At 47.3% G+C, this 17,695-nt stretch overlaps 1 protein-coding gene across 2 annotated transcripts in view; it reads left to right on the forward strand.

The window, feature by feature from the left end:
* Positions 1–14,810, forward strand: part of KIAA0825 (KIAA0825 ortholog) — a 73,951-nt gene extending 59,141 nt beyond the window's left edge. For both annotated transcript variants that reach the window (XM_032968892.2, XM_076073117.1), the window contains one exon: positions 9,150–14,810. In XM_032968892.2, coding sequence (XP_032824783.1) covers positions 9,150–9,258 — 109 coding nt within the window. In that variant the 3' untranslated portion in view covers positions 9,259–14,810. The remainder of the gene's footprint in view (positions 1–9,149) is intronic.
* The last annotated feature ends 2,885 nt before the right edge of the window (positions 14,811–17,695 follow it).

The raw sequence follows: 17,695 nt of genomic DNA on the forward strand, positions 1-17,695 counted from the left end.
GCCCTATACACGCGTAACCTTATCTTTTGTTAGTGCGCCTGCGGATATTTAGTTGAATTAATCAGGACTCATTTTAAATGTGTTTCTATTTCCCCACTATTTCCCCACGTAGCCAATGCTTCCATTGGCTACCTGTCCTTTTGGGAGACAGCTCCTCCTTGTCTGCTGCTGACTGTCTGGAGATCCCTTCTTCTGGTTGTATGTAGCTCCTGATTCTCTTGGCTAATTTTATTTTGTGTTATACTATCCCTCCCTCCCTAAATATAGTATATTTTATTTCGGAACAAAATATTAATAAAATAATGCAGCAGTTTAAAGTTCTAAATAAATAGCTGCTACCCATTAAATCAGCGCTTGACAAAATGTTCCGTGTTATATTTAATCATCTCTCGTTTAACTTACAGCGTTTGCGTTGTAAAGTGTTATAGATTACAGGGCTACAATGATTAGTTGACATACGGCAGACATAAATTGAGTGAATTGTAGCTGAAGAACGTTTGTTTAAGCAGCCTTTATTTTGCCCTGACAGTGCAGAAAATTACCCAAACGCTACAATGAAAACACAAAGCGCAATGACAGCGTTATGGCAAATTGATGTCGTGATAATCGGCAGGTTTGTCTTATAAATTGGCATCGTATCGTGACGAATGATATCGCGGCAACCTGGAGTGACTGCTGCCTCCGCCGTCCTCACCTGGAGTTGCCGACAGGCGCCCCGACGTTTGTGCCGGTGTCCCGTGAGTGACAGGCGTTTACGTTACCCTAATTGCCTGTGACGGGCTGCCCTGTCTTTGTCTTTCCGTACGAGTGCCGTGGCCTTTTCCCAAAGCGGGCCATGCGTTACGTTCATAACAAATTCTCACGGTGCCTGTCTTGCGCGTGTGCGATAGATGCGGTCTTTTTAAAGTTGCTCCTGTCTGCCGTGTAAATGGGGAGAGAAAGAAAATACCACGCCGCCGTTTGGGCAAATGATGCTCGTCGTACCTTGAACATGCGTGTCATCGTCTCGTGGACAATTATTTCGTGTGGCGGCCCGGGTAAAGAAACGCCTCCGCCTGGTGCCGTGACCCCGAGGTGGGCTGCTGTCTGGTCCGTGTCGCACCGCTCGCCGGGTGGCTCACACCGCAGGCGTCACAGTGGGTGGCATTCGGCAGCAGTGTCGGCGCTCGGCGCAAGTAAAACTAAGCAAAGGTTCGGAGGCCCAAGCGGCTTATGAGGGGACCCGGATTCACTCAGTAAATAGGGGGTGCACCCAACTGTCACCTCGAACTTGGATCCCATTAAGTGTAACAATAGGTCGTCATTCTAAAAGCACCCTTAAAATTAACCTTAACTCGAATTGAAGTATTTCCTTCGTTATTTAACGCAGCTGTGATTGTCCAGCCAACTACCGTGTTATCGCAGTTTTTTTCCGCTTTGTTTTGTAGTGAAGGGTTGGGGGTGCGTCATTGTGATCGGGTAGCTGTGTGTGTGTGTGATGGGATTTGTACAACTTTATTAACACCGGGCAAAACTGTGTGATGCGTCCCTCCCTTTCCGGAGTGTCTTTCAATCCGCAGGCTGGGGTAATATTTGGGGCGACGTGGCGCATGTCAAAATTAATGCTGCTTAGGGCCTCCGGTGGGGCTGCTGGCACCGCCACGTTTTGGCTGAGCAGATGGACGAGGGCCAACGGGGATGTGGGGATATGGGTGGGGGGCGATTATTTGGTGGTGTGAAGGCCTCATTGAGATGTATTTGAGAAAAACGGAATAGCATTGAGCGCCGATGAGGGATGACCTTGAAAAGAGAATGCTTTCGTGAGAGCAAACTGTAAAGAGTAGATTAAGGATCAATCTCTTCTGTGTTGCCTGTGATTGATTTTTGTTAAACCTCCTTTCATTTTGCCTGTCTCCTTCATATACACACACACACACGCGCGCGCCAGAACACTCGCACGCGTGCACACAAAGTGTACATTGCTACGTTTTGCTGCGTATATTTCGGCTTGTGCCATACTTCGCTATCGTTATCTATTACCCTGTTGTCACGACTCTGCGTGGCGTTTAAAGATACATACGCGGCGCGATGTGACTTACAGCCAAATTGTGTTTTATTGTAAAGGCACAAAACACCTTGAGATGGTGGCAACGGTGATTTCACGACCGCAATGTGCCGTTGAGATGAAGCGAATTCAAACTTGCATTCATCAAAAGCTCACGTTTACTCTCGTCCCCGAATCAAGACTTCATGACACTTAGAAACCATTACAAAATTGAAATTGGGCGGTGGTCACGTAATGCTAAGTCGTGAGAGAGAGAGGCGAATGCAAACATTGGATATCCTCAAGTTGTCCTTTTTTGTCCCCACGAGTGTGATCTCTGAAACGCATTCCATTATAGAATGTGCCACGAGCAGGAGGGAAAAAAAATCTGAGGGAAACATTAGCATAACCACATTATTGCATTATTAAATCAAAACGTTACCCTATTACAGCGATCTGTGAACGTTGTCAAATAACCATTATCGCTGGCTGTCACGTTTAGTGGCGTCTGAAAAATTACCCCCTCTCCTCCCCCCGCAGTCTACCAACTTGCAGCGCTCGTCGGAAATTCACGTTTGAAATAAAAAAATAAAGTTACGCAAAAAAAAAATGACAACCGTTTTTAAACAGGAGAGGCGAATTTGCGTCAGTATGACCCCGCCGACAAAACTGGCGGACGGCGCGTGCCAGCCAAACCTGCTACTCCGCTGCCCGCCAAATCCTTCAGCCGATTGGCGTGGAAACTAAAACACCTTGTCCGACGGCGGTGTCTCGCTCGGGTGGTGGTTCGGAGCGTTCCGCTCAAGGCGATCGTCCGTGCACGGCAGATTCTGCCTCTAAAAGCCGTTGACAGAGCAATCTGTTCTGAAGCCACGTTTAGCTTTCCGGCGACGCGGGCCGCAGCTGGTGTCATGCGTCTCAACGATCTGGGAATGCTGTCTTCTGCCAAGTAAAGTTTGTAAACAAGCCGCCTCCTGCCAAGGATTGATTGTTTGGAAGGACAGCAGCGGTGGTAGCGGCAGCTTTGGACACTGATCGTAGGTTATCGCTGAATACAGAGGACGTCCTCAGAGGAGATGGAGCGATGCAATCGGCTCGTGTTGGATGGATTTGTTGTGTCACAAGACCGTGGGAGGCTTAATCTAATATAATTTTATATTCATAGAGCGCCTTTGCTGACGACAGGGGAGACCTTCATCCAGTAGCAGATAGATCATAGCTGACGATGACAATACATATCTTTGCTGGGAATATACTGTTATGTAAATTCCTTGTCTGCAGCCTGTGTGTTAAGACCAAAACAACTTCATATTATAATAATCTACTGGGATTGCTTTCTTATCCAATGGCATATTATGACTCAAAAGATGAATCAGTATTCTCTAATCCTTGTCACCATGTTCGACCCACCTCGAATAATAATGTGTGGTAGGTTTTTATAATTGTTGTGATTCTGAAGATTGCGCTTCTTTTTTGCCTCGTTTTCTTTCGTCCAGTTTGTATTATTTCTCATTTATTCTGTCTCATTTGTAGAGTTTCGTTTTTACCAATCAAATCTGTACATGACGAGAAAACTCATCATAACAGCGGAAAAGCTGTGTCATTCCACGATATAATGATATCAACAATTGAATTTCGTTTTATAGTCTTTAAAATGCAAAACGCTGTTCAGCAACTGTTCATCATCCATGATTAATCCACTGTTGGAAGAAGGCCTCCCCCTATTGTTATTTTACCAGGCAAGGCCCACTGAGCTATATAGCTTTTATTGATAAGGAACCTGTCCACAAATTATAGCTCAACGAAGTGGCTTATCACGTGGAAATGTATAACAACCAAATACTCAATGCATGTTTCCAAATGAGGAAGGAGAAACCGGAGGTACCCTGAGAAAAATCCACGTGACACTGAGGAGAGAAACATTCAAACAGCAGGCATCGTGGTCGGGATTGAACCCACGACCTCCTGCATACCAGGCGAGGGAGTTAACATCTCGTCACGGCGGCGCCCCTATGATCCGACGCGCACGTTGACGCGGAGCACTGCGTACGGGTGTACGAGTCCTCTCGTTGATACGTGTAATTGGCTTCGTTGCAGACGACGCGGCATTAGCGCACGCGCTCGCGCGCGAGGCTTAGTTTGTAGCGCGCTTGTTATGCAGGAGGCAGCGGGGCGTCGCTCACAGCCCAGCTGTGCACGTGTAACGCTGTTTGCGAGTTGTCACCCGTGCCTTCCCGCGCGTCCGCTCCGTGGCTCGCTGTCATTCTCACCTCCGCTGTGTCCTGCCCCGCACACTGCGGGGTTTTCTTAATTAAGCTATCGCAAGCGTCAATTCCTGCGCTACGGAAAGTTAGGAAGTTTGCCGGGATCGGCTCTCCCGCGTTTGTCGTCGAGGCACAGGTGTTGAGGAAGTTGAATCATTAATACCCTGGAAAACCTGTCGATTGTTTGCGTCCAATTGTCACGCGCGCGTGCGTGCTTGTTCACAGTTACTGCAACGTTACGGTGCAGTCATTTATTTTATACGAAGGGTGTTTCATTTGGAAACGTGACGCTTTGTTGCTCGGCCTGGATTATTGCAAGAAGCCCACATTTTAAGCGGAGGAGTTAGCTTCGTAATTGAGCACCCCACTGCTGGATGAAGGCCTCCCCATGCTGTGTCGGTCTTGGGGGGCTGTTTGACCATACTTCACCGACTTGGAACAGCGTGGGTTCATGAACGAGGGCAGCCAAGGCTGTTTCAGATACCACTCGTCCCTGATGTTCGCTCTGGCCGGGAATCAAACTTCATTAGTCGGGTTCATAGCGCAGCGCGCCGAGCGCTGCGCTACCGCTCCATGCCACTTACTATACGTGCCGTTAATTTGTGTCCCCGTCGCTTCCCGAGCTAAAGGCTTAGGCCACACAACACAACACAAGCTAGCCGCTGGTATTGTCATGCACATCCGTCCGCCGCGGGGCTTACTAATCACCTTCGGCTTCTATAGTTTTATCTTGTTAGGCTGCTTGGGATTAGACGTGACCTTCAATCAGCCGTAGCCTTGGAGTTACGCCCGGTAGGGCGTCTCTTAATACCTGTTCATTATCGCTTACCTTTGCACTGAGCAATCACCTTTGGTTCAGTGGTTACGTCCTCAAAGGTGAGTGTGGCTAGGCTTGAGTGCTGACACCAGTTTTGGGATATTTTTCTAGACAGTCATCAGCGACCTGGGGTGAGACCTTCGAACTCACATCTCCCGTGAATGCTTCTAAGCCGGGAACGAATAAGTAAATAAATAAATAGAATCGCAACAATCGTCCGCTTGCCAGCGGTCTCAAACTCACAACGCAAAGGCTGCACGCGCTCACTGCACGTGCGGCAGCGTCGACAGAGGCCTTCGCAGAGAAGCGGCATCTCTTAAAACTGCAATGCGGAAGGTGCGAAGCAGCGAGCAAAGACCACAATTGTTGTGTGGCTTGTAATGAGACGTTTTTTTTTTTAAAGTGGCGTCCCGTGGAAGGCTCGAAGCACCTGGGCGATCCGGCCAGCTGGCAGACCCGGAGAAGCTTTGCCCGAGAGTCAACGGCGCCGGTCTCGTTGATAATTCCGGAGAGCGTCGCAATCGCAAATGTCTGGGTTAAGGGGGGGATTGCTTTGCGGCGTTTTCCATTACCTGCTGTCCTTGGCTACGTCACGAGCCGGTGCAGTCCATTGTGCGTGTTCCCTTGGCTTGCGTGACACTCGGACGCGCGTCCCGGTTTTCGCGTGGGGGTGTTGACGCCGAGGTCTGGAAATTTCTCGTGCGCTCGGGACTCGATTTACGCCCCCCCCCCCCAAAAAAAAAAAAGACAAAAAGGGTCCATTGGCAACACAGAGGCCGCGCGGAGGACGATGCGCAAGGGTTTTGATTGTGCGCACCTTAAACAATGCCCCTTTAATGTTTCAGCATCCCCTTTCTTGGCAGTTTGTTTCACCGTTCGATATTTTGCACTTACGAGATGGTTTTGTAACTTTGCCCGGGATTTGCGCTCTCAAAAGCTTAACGTTATTGCCCCTCCGGTTGAAGTCGTTTAGAATAACAATTGTGATTACAGATTTACCCAGAAAAGCTACACTGAGTCCAAACAATATTTTTTCAGGAGGGTCCTACATTGGGATGTTTGGCCAAACACCACTTACACTCCATATATTTAGATATATATTTTTTTACTATGGCAGCAAACCTGAGAACCCCAAGGAAATCCACGTAGCACAGAAAGATCGTACGAACGCCACACAGAAAGGCACCCTAGTCGGGAATCAAACCCATACGCTTCTTGTTGTTAGGCACTAGTGGCTCCCAGTGCCAAGATCTCAAGAAGGAAAGATTTCCTTTCCTTCTTGACATCTACGGGCATTGTGTTCACGCCATTGTAATGATGAGTAGCACTCCCAAGAGGACGTCAGTCGTTGAGATGTAGCAATGAAATTGGCTCTTTAGAAGGAGCTAAATGGATCGTTTACTCGGCGAAACCACGAGAGATGGTTTTGGCATGGGGGAGGCCTTCATCCAGCAGTGGGTAGTTTATGGCTGATGATCATGATAATGGACGTGCATGCAAGTACATTGCGAGCTCAGGTGGATGTTTTTACATACAGTGGTACCTGAGTATACGTCGTTAATTCGTTCCAGAAGTTAGGAGGACTTATACCGAAAATGACGTCTATCAGACGAATTTTTCCCATAAGAAATAAAGGTAAAGGAAATCATCCATTCAAGAGTAGAAGAAATTATATTTTATATGGAATATTATACATTAATGGGGTTGTATAACATAATTTAGACACTACTTATTACTAAAATGCATACATACAGTGAGGGAGAAAAGTATTTGATCCCCTGCTGATTTTGTACGATTGCCCACTGACAAAGAAATGATCAGTCTATAATTTTAATGGTAGGTTTATTTGAATAGTGAGAGACAGAATAACAACAAAAAAAATCCATATAAACGCATGTAAAAAATCTAGTAAATTGATTTGCATTTTAATGAGGGAAATAAGTATTTGACCCCTCTGCAAAACATGACTTAGTACTTGGTGGCAAAACCCTTGTTGGCAATCACAGAGGTCAGACGTTTCTTGTAGTTGGCCACCAGGTTTGCACACATCTCAGGAGGGATTTTGTCCCACTCCTCTTTGCAGATCTTCTCCAAGTCATTAAGGTTTCGAGGCTGACGTTTGGCAACTCGCTCCCTCCAAAGATTTTCTATGGGATTAAGGTCTGGAGACTAACTAGGCCACTCCAGGACCTTAATGTGCTTCTTCTTGAGCCACTCCTTTGTTGCCTTGGCCGTGTGTTTTGGGTCATTGTCATGCTGGAATACCCATCTACGACCCATTTTCAATGCCCTGGCTGAGAGAAGGAGGTTCTCATCCAAGATTTGACGGTACATGGCCACGTCCATCGTCCCTTTGATGCGGTGAAGTTGTCCTGTCCCCTTAGCAGAAAAACACCCCCAAAGCATAATGTTTCTACCTCCATGTTTGACGGTGGGGATGGTGTTCTTGGGGTCATAGGCAGCATTCCTCCTCCTCCAAACACGGCGAGTTGAGTTGATGCCAAAGAGCTCCATTTTGGTCTCATATGACCACAACACTTTCACCCAGTTGTCCTCTGAATCATTCAGAATTTGATTGGCAATCTTCAGACGGGCATGTATACGTGCTTTCTTGAGCAGGGGGACCTTGCGGGCGCTGCAGGATTTCAGTCCTTCACGGCGTAGTGTGTTACCAATTGTTTTCTTGGTGACTATGGTCCCAGCTGCCTTGAGATCATTGACAAGATCCTCCCGTGTAGTTCTGGGCTGATTCCTCACCGTTCTCATGATCATTGCAACTCCACGAGGTGAGATCTTGCATGGAGCCCCAGGTCGAGGGAGATTGACAGTTCTTTTGTGTTTCTTCCATTTGCGAATAATCGCACCAACTGTTGTCACCTTCTCACCAAGCTGCTTGGCAATGGTCTTGTAGCCCATTCCAGCCTTGTATAGGTCTACAATCTTGTCCCTGACATTCTTGGAGAGCTCTTTGGTCTTGGCCATGGTGGAGAGTTTGGAATCTGATTGATTGATTGCTTCTGTGTACAGGTGCCTTTTATACAGGTAACAAGCTGAGATTACGAACACTCCCTTTAAGAGTGTGCTCCTAATCTCAGCTAGTTGCCTGTATAAAAGACACCTGGGAGCCAGAAATCTTTCTGATTGAGAGGAGGTCAAATACTTATTTCCCTCATTAAAATGCAAATCAATTTATAACATTTTTGACATGCGTTTTTCTGGATTTTTGTTGTTGTTATTCTGTCTCTCACTGTTCAAGTAAACCTACCATTAAAATTATAGACTGATCATTTCTCTGTCAGTGGGCAAACGTACAAAATTAGCAGGGGATCAAATACTTTTTTCCCTCACTGTACATTAAAATAAATGCATGTGAAAATTCACAGAGAGTTATAGCAAGGGTTGTGCACTGAACGAGATCTACAGGCAGACTGAGGAGTGGGCGCTTTGTTTCAGTTGTGAACGGGGTCTTCGCGGGTACACGGTGACCCGTCCCGACCCATACAAGTTCTAGCCAGCGCGTCGTATCCAAAGCAAGACGGATTGTATCCCAAGACATTTTCTTCTCGTCAAAACACGACGTATACCAAATTCGACATATTCCAAAGCAGTCGTATACCGAGGTATGACTGTATAGGTGTTCGTTAATTTATGTTAATTTCAACTAGCTGAGTCTTTTTTGTTTTTTCAAAGGGGACATGGGTTACAAAGCAGCCATCGTGATCCAGATTTGTAAAAATGCATTGAATAGCAGCGGTTGTTGGCAGCAGGGTGCAGTATCCAATCATTCCAAAAACATGTTTTTGATAGAGTTAGAAATAAAACTGATACACGTGTCTATTCTGTTGTGAGAATAAGGATAACGATTTGCATTCATTGGGCACTTAATTGCTCCAGCATCTCAATCACTCCAATGCCCAACTGTCACTTGCATTTAGCCTTGGGGACCACCTGATGACAGGTACATTTGCTAATTATTTATCGAATTTGACAATATACATATATATACAGTATGTGTGTAAACAATGCGACCATTCTCCTTCTGCAGGTGGGAAATGCAGGAAGACGCGACACTGGATGAGGAGGAGAGAGCCATGGTGGAGCACCTGAGAAACGTCTACCTCGATATCGCAGAGGCCAGGGGGTTCCACGCTTAAAACTCGCTCGCTCTCTCACTCTCCAAACGAAACGTCCAGACGAGGTCCAACGGCTCCCTCTTTCTCGCTCTCTCTCTCCCTCACCGTCTGCTGCCGGTGCAGCCCGCCACATTGTTGCATTTTCCATTGTGTTTATTTCCCCGACAGTCGAAACCAAAGCCTTCCTTGTCGGCAAGCCTTCGATGCCGGGAGCTGCGGTAGAAATCGCACCGAGGGCCGCGGTTGGAGCGGCGCGGCGCTAAGCCGCAGGTCGCCGCCGCCGCCGTTGCTGGCGTGATCGCGGAGCGGCGTTGGGTGATGCGCGGACCCGGCCGGCAGCCTTAACACTTGGCCGCAGCGTGGCCCGCTCGTGAAATCAGATAAAAGAAAGAAGAAAAAAACATCCAAGTCAAAGAGCGCGTCGGGGGCGGGGGGGGGGTGGCAGGCGCGAAAATAACGACGTCTGTTAACGAGGGGGCCCACCTTCTGAACAGGAGCGAATGTTGAGTATCAGTTGTAGCTTTTGCAAGCCTGCACAATGATGATAATAATAATGATGTTGTTGTCTCAGCCACGATAGATTCACGTCAAGCTCAGCATTATTATATTACTTCCGTTTGCCCCCCCCACCCCCTCCACCACCCCCCCCCCCAAAGCACAGCGAAGCTCTTGCGGGAAGCAAGCAAGCACGCACGCTTGTGGGGATGATCAAAGGGTACGAGGGATGCGAGAGGCGGGGGAGTGAGTTTGCTGCGAAAGTTCCGTGGAGAAGTCGAGTGCGTTTGTCAGTCCACCGCGCGAGCCTGTTGGCCGCTGGCCTCCGGCGGATGGAGGCGATCGGATTGACAGCTGTTGGGAGTAATTGTGGAACAGTGGCATCGCCCGCGTAACTCATCTTCACGGTGCTCGTCTGCTGAACCTGCGATAGGCCAAGAGTGAACGTGAGACCGGCCTCTTTATTTTTTTTGTATTTTCTCCCTCGCCGTGGCACGGACTCGTAACAGGGTCAGCAATTAAGTTGTCATAATTACACACGGCTACTTGTTCAACCTTATATATATTTTTTAAACACTCCAGTTTAAGTGAAATGCATTTGTCGTAATATGTCGAAGTACCCTGTTTTTTGTTGATCCATTTGATAATTCGATATGAACCTACCACTGCCACCACCTTCAGACTCCAGTCACGTATTTATTTTTCCTTAGGGTCCCATGAGGATTTTTACACAGGGTTCAACATTTTACATGCAGTTTTGCGCGAGGGTTTTCAACAGAGCTCCTAAAGGCACCGTGTAGTCGCTTGTAAACGGTAAAGGTGCAGTCCTACAATTGCCGGCCCACGTCGCTGCTGGTGGCAGGGCCTCCACTAGAGGGAGCATTTCAGAGGTATGTTGGCCTATGATTCCATGTTGGCTAGACGTCTTCGAAGGGGAGAGAGTTACCCACACTTTTCCCCACCACACGCAACCTGTCTTTACCGCTCTGTACCCATACTGTATATATACACATATTAAGACGAAACTAAATTATTTGTTATTTTACCAGGTAAGGCCCACTGACCGATATAAATGACAGCTCAATGAAGTGGCGCATCATGTGGAAATTTATAGCAGCCAAATAAATGTGGAGAGAAAAATGGGCGGACACGTAGAAAAACCCACGCAACCGCAGGGAGAACATGCAGACTCCAAATATACAGACGTCGGGGTCGTGATCGAACCCACAACCTCATGTATACCTGGTGAGGTAGTTAACATCTCGCCACCACGGTGCCCCTTAGTACTGGGATGACAGAGGTGGTGGGTGGGGGTTTAAGACACTTGCACGACTGTTTCAGACTGCATACAGGAAGAATCCAATGAGCTGTAAAGCTCTGAATTTCAGTTGCAATGTGCTGACCCCCCAGCAGTCTCTTGTTCGGGGCTGGGTTCTACGGTTCTCCGGGGGGGCGGAGCTAATATCATTCCGGCCTGTGATTGGGTGGCATCCTTTCAGTGGGTGGTGCTAAGTGACATGCGACGTGACATGTACAATGTGCAGGCACGCCTCTACTTACAAACATGTTAGATTCCAGAGATATGTTCGTAAGTCGGTTTGTTCGTCACAAACTTTACTCCTGTCTTATTCCAAACATGTTGTACGGCATGTACACTAAATACGGGGAATGGCTTTTTAAGGTGTATCATCTCTTGTATATCTAAATGACACCGGTTCTTCATGTTCTGTAGATGTAGATGCCACTGGTTCTTCATGTGGCATCTACATGACATACGGGCAGGTTGTTCGTATACTGTATCTGAAAGTTCGTAATTCGAGTGTTCGTAAGTAGAGGAGTCTCTGTAATCGGAGTGGCTCTGCCTGAGCTCGCAAGCAGTTCGCGTGCCTGGCTCGAGAGAGATATGCGGAGGGTACTCTATGGAGTATTATGAAGTAAGAATTGTGTTTGTTAAATGTTCAATACTCATTGCGACTAAAGTATCTCGATGACTTGCGATACATGCAATATATAATATTGATTTGAAGCTTTCGTGACTGCAGGAATCCATACTCTTTGGTTATTTCGGTAAAGTCACGTAGGTATATTTTATTTTATACCTACGTGACTTTACAGAAAAAAACAAAGAGAATGTACAATATGTTTAGAATTTTGGGACATTTACAATAAGAAAAAAAGTATACATTTTAATTTACAGATTACATCTTAGCCTAGATGTACTATATCTTGTTATTAAATAAATTACAAACTAAAATACGTGCAGAAAGTGTAATTGGCTCATAGAGAGGAATAGCCATTGTGCCACACATTCCATATTTACAATTGCTTGTAACCAAATTGCAACAAAAGTAAAGCTTTGCATAAAGAGCTCAAGTAGCTCAGGTATCCGATACGACAAAGACAATTGTCATTGGGCTGTCACCTTGTGACAGTCTAATCTTGCGCATGCTGACAGCAATCTTCAGGAGCTAGATACCAATGTCAAGGTCTACTAGCCACGACAAGAGGGCTTCAGGATAGAGTTCGTGTGGTTTTGCTCTTTCTCCCCCGTTGAAGGAGCGCGGATTACAAGCGGGTTTACAGCATTGTCCATAGTTTGGTTTGCATGGCCACACTCGCACTGCTGTGGCTTGACTATACACCGAGTGAAATAAAGGACCCTGATGCTGAGTGCTTGTGTGTGTATGAGGTGTGACTCGCAAGCCGGCAAGAAGGAGAAAGGTGCGACTTTACCCCGAGGATCGGCCCTCCCAACGTGCCTTGATTGTCACATGGCATCACCACGTGGCGTGTAATGTGCACGGCCTTGTTTTGGACCACCAGCTCACGAGAGCCAAAGTCGTGGCTATTTGTGTTCCAGTTCTCTCAATGTGTGTTTCCTCAGCTGCTGTCTAAAGTGAAAATAGCCACAATTTTGACCCGTTTGAGTTACGGTCTATTGCAACGCTATCATGTTATTTGTACCATTATGCGCACAATATGGTGATGTCACGCGACATGCAATCCATGATAGGAAGACCAATTCTCTCTTTTCAGTGGTGCTTCTTCCCGTCTATTATGCACATGTTGTGTGCCTTTTCTCCATGACTGGTTTCTCACCATTTGAAAACGTTGGATCCGGTCTTCCTCGCAAGCCAGGTTGACAACATCGTTCGGGACGCACTGTCGGCCGACGCTGGAATTCTGCAGATGCTTTGCTGCGGTTTTAAGAATTTTAAAGCCACGATGAACGGAAGCACACGCGGAGGACGGCGATGTCTGGCGTGATAGAGCGGAATCGCTTTCCCCCCCCCTCCTCCCCGTGGGATCGCGAGGGCCCACAAGGTGACCTGTGGCAAAATCGCTCGACTCCCCGACGGAGGACCCTTCTCCTAATTGTGCCGCCACTCATTTGCCGATTTGAACGTCAACTTTTGAGCGTCGCGCTTTGAACCGCCGTGCAAACGACGCTCAGGAGTCATTAGGCAGGGCCTCCCGTGCGTGTCCACCGGGCCTGGAGTCCCACCGGCCGGGCAGTACGCCCGGCCGCGGAATGAACCTTCCCCCCTCCGAGGCCATAGATGGAGGTTCTATTTGTTTATTTTTTTTCAAAAGCCTTCCCAGCGAAACCGCTCCGCAACCCCTTGTAACCCAAAGGTAACTCGATCATCGCCTGCATGCAGATTTGAATGTCAAGTGGTGATGCTCACGTACAAGCGGGTGGCTGGGGGGGGTGGGAAGAAATAAAAACATTGGAGCAAAAGCCTTCCTTTAACACTGCCGGTAAGCTGCCTTGAGCCGCTGGGCCAGATGTTGGTCTCCGAGCGGCTGAGTTAATGAACTGCTGCCGCGTTGTTGAGCGGCGCACATTGTGCTGGCTCCGCCGTAAATATCAACTCTCCCCCCCCCCCCGGGCATCGGAATGGCAGCGCTTGTTGTGACACGGCAAGTACATGGAATAACTGTTTAATAAGCGTTTGACAGATCAAGTCCAGTCGCATTAGCTTCCGGGCGAAGCGCTGCCGTGAAGGGTACAAACAGCCCTCGGGGATCCAGCCACTGAGTTAAATCGCGTTACACAAATTACTTTGCTCTGCAACGCGATTAGAGCGCGAGGGAGAGAAGGAGGAGCAGGAGGGGGGGTGATAGCAGGAGGCGACCGGCCGGTATTGAAATGCGAGCCGCGGGCTCCCGAAGACGCGTTCCAGACGCGCGCTGCGTCTCGCGCCGATCGCGATGTGCTGCGATATGTTACCACGTGATTCGTCTTTCTCTCTTCTCATCGCCCTCCCGCAATATGTTTTCTGGGCTGGGGTTTTTGGGGAGCCGTGGCGCAGTGGGTTAAGCACACCGCCCCTACCGCTCGCGCTACCCGCCTCGCAAAACAATGTCTCGAGATGGGTAGGGGGAGCGGTGGCGCTGTAGTTGCCGCGCCGTGAACCGGAGTGGAATAGTGGCGGCCTCTATTCGTGGAATGTCATTGAGTCGCTGGAGTGTCGCGTGCCTCCTGTTTGTAATCAATTCATTCTGAAGAAATTCATGGCCCGGCGCAGGTGCTTTGGACCACGCGTACGAAGATAAAACGCGCAGTCGATCGGCACAGGGATGGTTCGTAGTAGAGGCGCGATGGTTGGGGGCGCTGCGCTACAAAAATCCGGCCGCCCGAATCTGACGCCCAGCCGTGGCTAACATCGGTGGCGAGTGATGATCTGAACCGGATATGGAACTACCCTCTTTCACCAACCTGCACGGAACCAGCGCGGCGAAGTATGGTTAAACGACGGCCGTGACTGACGGGGCGTCACAGGGAGGCCTCCACTCCGCAGTGGATTGACAAAGCGCCATACGAAACATTTTCGCTCAAACCGTTTCAACTTTATCTAGAACTAGAATTAAAAACAGAAAACGCAACGCAACAAAAGCTACAGGAATGTGTGCATTTAAAGGCATGGGCATTATTTGTATTTTATCACGGTATTTTTCACAGCCCCCCCCCTTTCTCCCCGCCATATATTTTTGCGCATTATTCTGCCTCGTATGTTTTTACTTTGATTGTATTATCTGTCACATTGTATTCATGATAAATTTATTTAGCATTTGTTGCCATAGAGAGTGTCGTTATTGTGTCTGTGTCTGCGCGTGGTCGCAGCGTCCTTCGATTTGTATTTAAATCAGCCCCAGCTGCCGTCTCAGCTTTCATCTCATTGTTGCGAAGAAAATCAATGCAAGCCGCTCAGACAAAATATTGGCGGGTGGGGGGGCGAAGGGGTTTATTTCTCCGAATAACCTCATAGTTTGCATACGATGATGCGTCTTGATTATGACCGCATGTGGAGAGCAAGCCACTGTGTGGGCCTCTTGGGTGTCCGACCACCCACACGACATGTTGCCACCCTCGGTCAAAGTGAAACATCACGGTGGCGAGATGTTACCTACCTCGCCTGGTATGCAGGAGGTCGTGGGTTGTATATTTGGAGTTTGCGCGTCTATCTCGCCATGGTCACGTAGATTTTTCTCTGAGGCTTTTTCCCTCCGCGTTTGAGAACACTGTAACTGTATTTTATTTATTTTTTTGTTCCTGGGTAGTACAGTGAGGGAAAAAAGTATTTGATCCCCTGCTGATTTTGTAAGTTTGCCCACTGACAAAAAAATGATCAGTCCATAATTTTAATGGTAGGTATATTTGAACAGTGAGAGACAGAATAACAACAAAAATCCAGAGAAACGCATGTCAAAAATGGTATAAATTGATTTGCATTTTAATGAGGGAAATAAGTATTTGACCCCCTCTCAATCAGAAAGATCTCTGGCTCCCAGGTGTCTTTTATACAGGTAACGAGCTGAGATTCGGAGCACACTCTTAAAGGGAGTGCTCCTAATCTCAGCTTGTTACCTGTATAAAAGGCACCTGTCCACAGAAGCAATCAATCAATCAGATTCCAAACTCTCCACCATGGCCAAGACCAAAGAGCTCTCCAAGGATGTCAGGGACAAGATTGTAGACCTACACAAGGCTGGAATGGGCTACAAGACCATTGACAAGCAGCTTGGTGAGAAGGTGACAACAGTTGGTGCGATTATTCGCAAATGGAAGAAACACAAAAGAACTGTCAATCTCCGTCGGCCTGGGGCTCCATGCAAGATCCCACCTCGTGGAGTTGCAATGATCATGAGAACGGTGAGGAATCAGCCCAGAACTACACGGGAGGATCTTGTCAATGATCTTAAGGCAGCTGGGACCATAGTCACCAAGAAAACAATTGGTAACAAACTACGCCGTGAAGGACTGAAATCCTGCAGCACCCGCAAGGTTCCCCTGTTCAAGAAAGCACATATACATGCCCGTCTGAAGTTGGCCAATGAAATTCTGAATGATTCAGAGGACAACTGGGTGAAAGTGTTGTGGTCAGATGAGACCAAGATGGAGCTCTTGGCATCAACTCAACTTGCCGTGTTTGGAGGAGGAGGAATGCTGCCTATGACCCCAAGAACACCATCCACACCGTCAAACATGGAGGTGGAAACATTATGCTTTGGGGGTGTTTTTCTGCTAAGGAGACAGGACAACTTCACCGCATCAAAGGGACGATGGACGGGGCCATTTACTGTCAAATCTTGGATTAGAACCTCCTTCCCTCAGCCAGGGCATTGAAAATGGGTCGTGGATGGGTATTCCAGCATGACAATGACCCAAAACACACGGCCAAGGCAACAAAGGAGTGGCACAAGAAGAAGCACATTAAGGTCCTGGAGTGGCCTAGCCAGTCTCCAGACCTTATTCCCATCGAAAATCTGTGGAGGGAGCTGAAGGTTCGAGTTGCTAAACGTCAGCCTCGAAACCTTAATGACTTTAGGAAGATCTGCAAAGAGGAGTGGGACAAAATCCCTCCTGAGATGTGTGCAAACCTGGTCGCCAACTACAAGAAACGTCTGACCTCTGTGATTGCCAACAAGGGTTTTGCCACCAAGTACTAAGTCATGTTTTGCAGAGGGGTCAAATACGTATTTCCCTCATTAAAATGCAAATCAATTTATTAGATTTTTGACATGCGTTTTTCCGGATTTTTTTGTTGTTATTCTGTCTCTCACTGTTCAAATAAACCTACCATTAAAATTATAGACTGAGAATTTCTTTGTCAGTGGGCAAACGTACAAAATCAGCAGGGGATCAAATACTTTTCTCCCTCACTGTAAGTGTAATTTACTAATTGCTTATGCCTCAAAAGTACAGAAAATGGCTATTATTCCCCACAAACTTTGCTTTTGTGACCAGAACAGTGATATTTTTAAATGTACATATTTTCCAGAACATTCCAGATAGATTCAGTGCTGAGTAAACTTGAAGTAACTTCTAGAACATTCTAGAACTTTCCAGTAATATAAATAGTAGTATGAATACAGGGGCCATACGCCCACTAGTTCAGTTTTGTGTTGCGAGCAATGCAACAAAAATTCTGGAAGATAAGATGTACAATTGTTGCGAAGAATTTTATGTTATGGAATTTGTTAACATTTTCAAAATTGTAAAAGTTTTTAATTCTAAAATGTTTCACAATTTTCAATGTTATTGAAAAAATATATCATATATGAAAAATGTTGCGAGAATCTCTTACACATTAGTCATGGGTGAAATAAATATATTTTTTGTAGGATGGTACAGAGGGGAAAAGAGAGCCATGAAGTTCGCTATCCCAAGAATTTGGCGGGAACTCACTGACCACTCAAGCAACTGCTACTTCTGCATGGTGGACCCTTCCAAACGTCGGACTGGCAACAATGCACCTGCTATCACGTATCCGAACCTTCCTTCATCCATCGCCCCGATGCCACACTGCCATAAGCTCTCCGTACCAACAGCAAGTCAGAGAGCGAGGAAGACGTTGTAGATCCAGATGACAATTTCAGAGGTGGAGCTGAGGAAAGAAACCCATACTACCCCAACCAAAAAGACCTCAACGACTTGATCAGAGATCTTGGTCTCACC

This window comes from Petromyzon marinus, chromosome 40 (genome assembly GCF_048934315.1).
Source record: "Petromyzon marinus isolate PM22_M1 ecotype Great Lakes invasive population chromosome 40, UKy_Petmar_22M1.pri1.0, whole genome shotgun sequence".
Taxonomy (NCBI): Eukaryota; Metazoa; Chordata; class Hyperoartia; order Petromyzontiformes; family Petromyzontidae; genus Petromyzon; species Petromyzon marinus.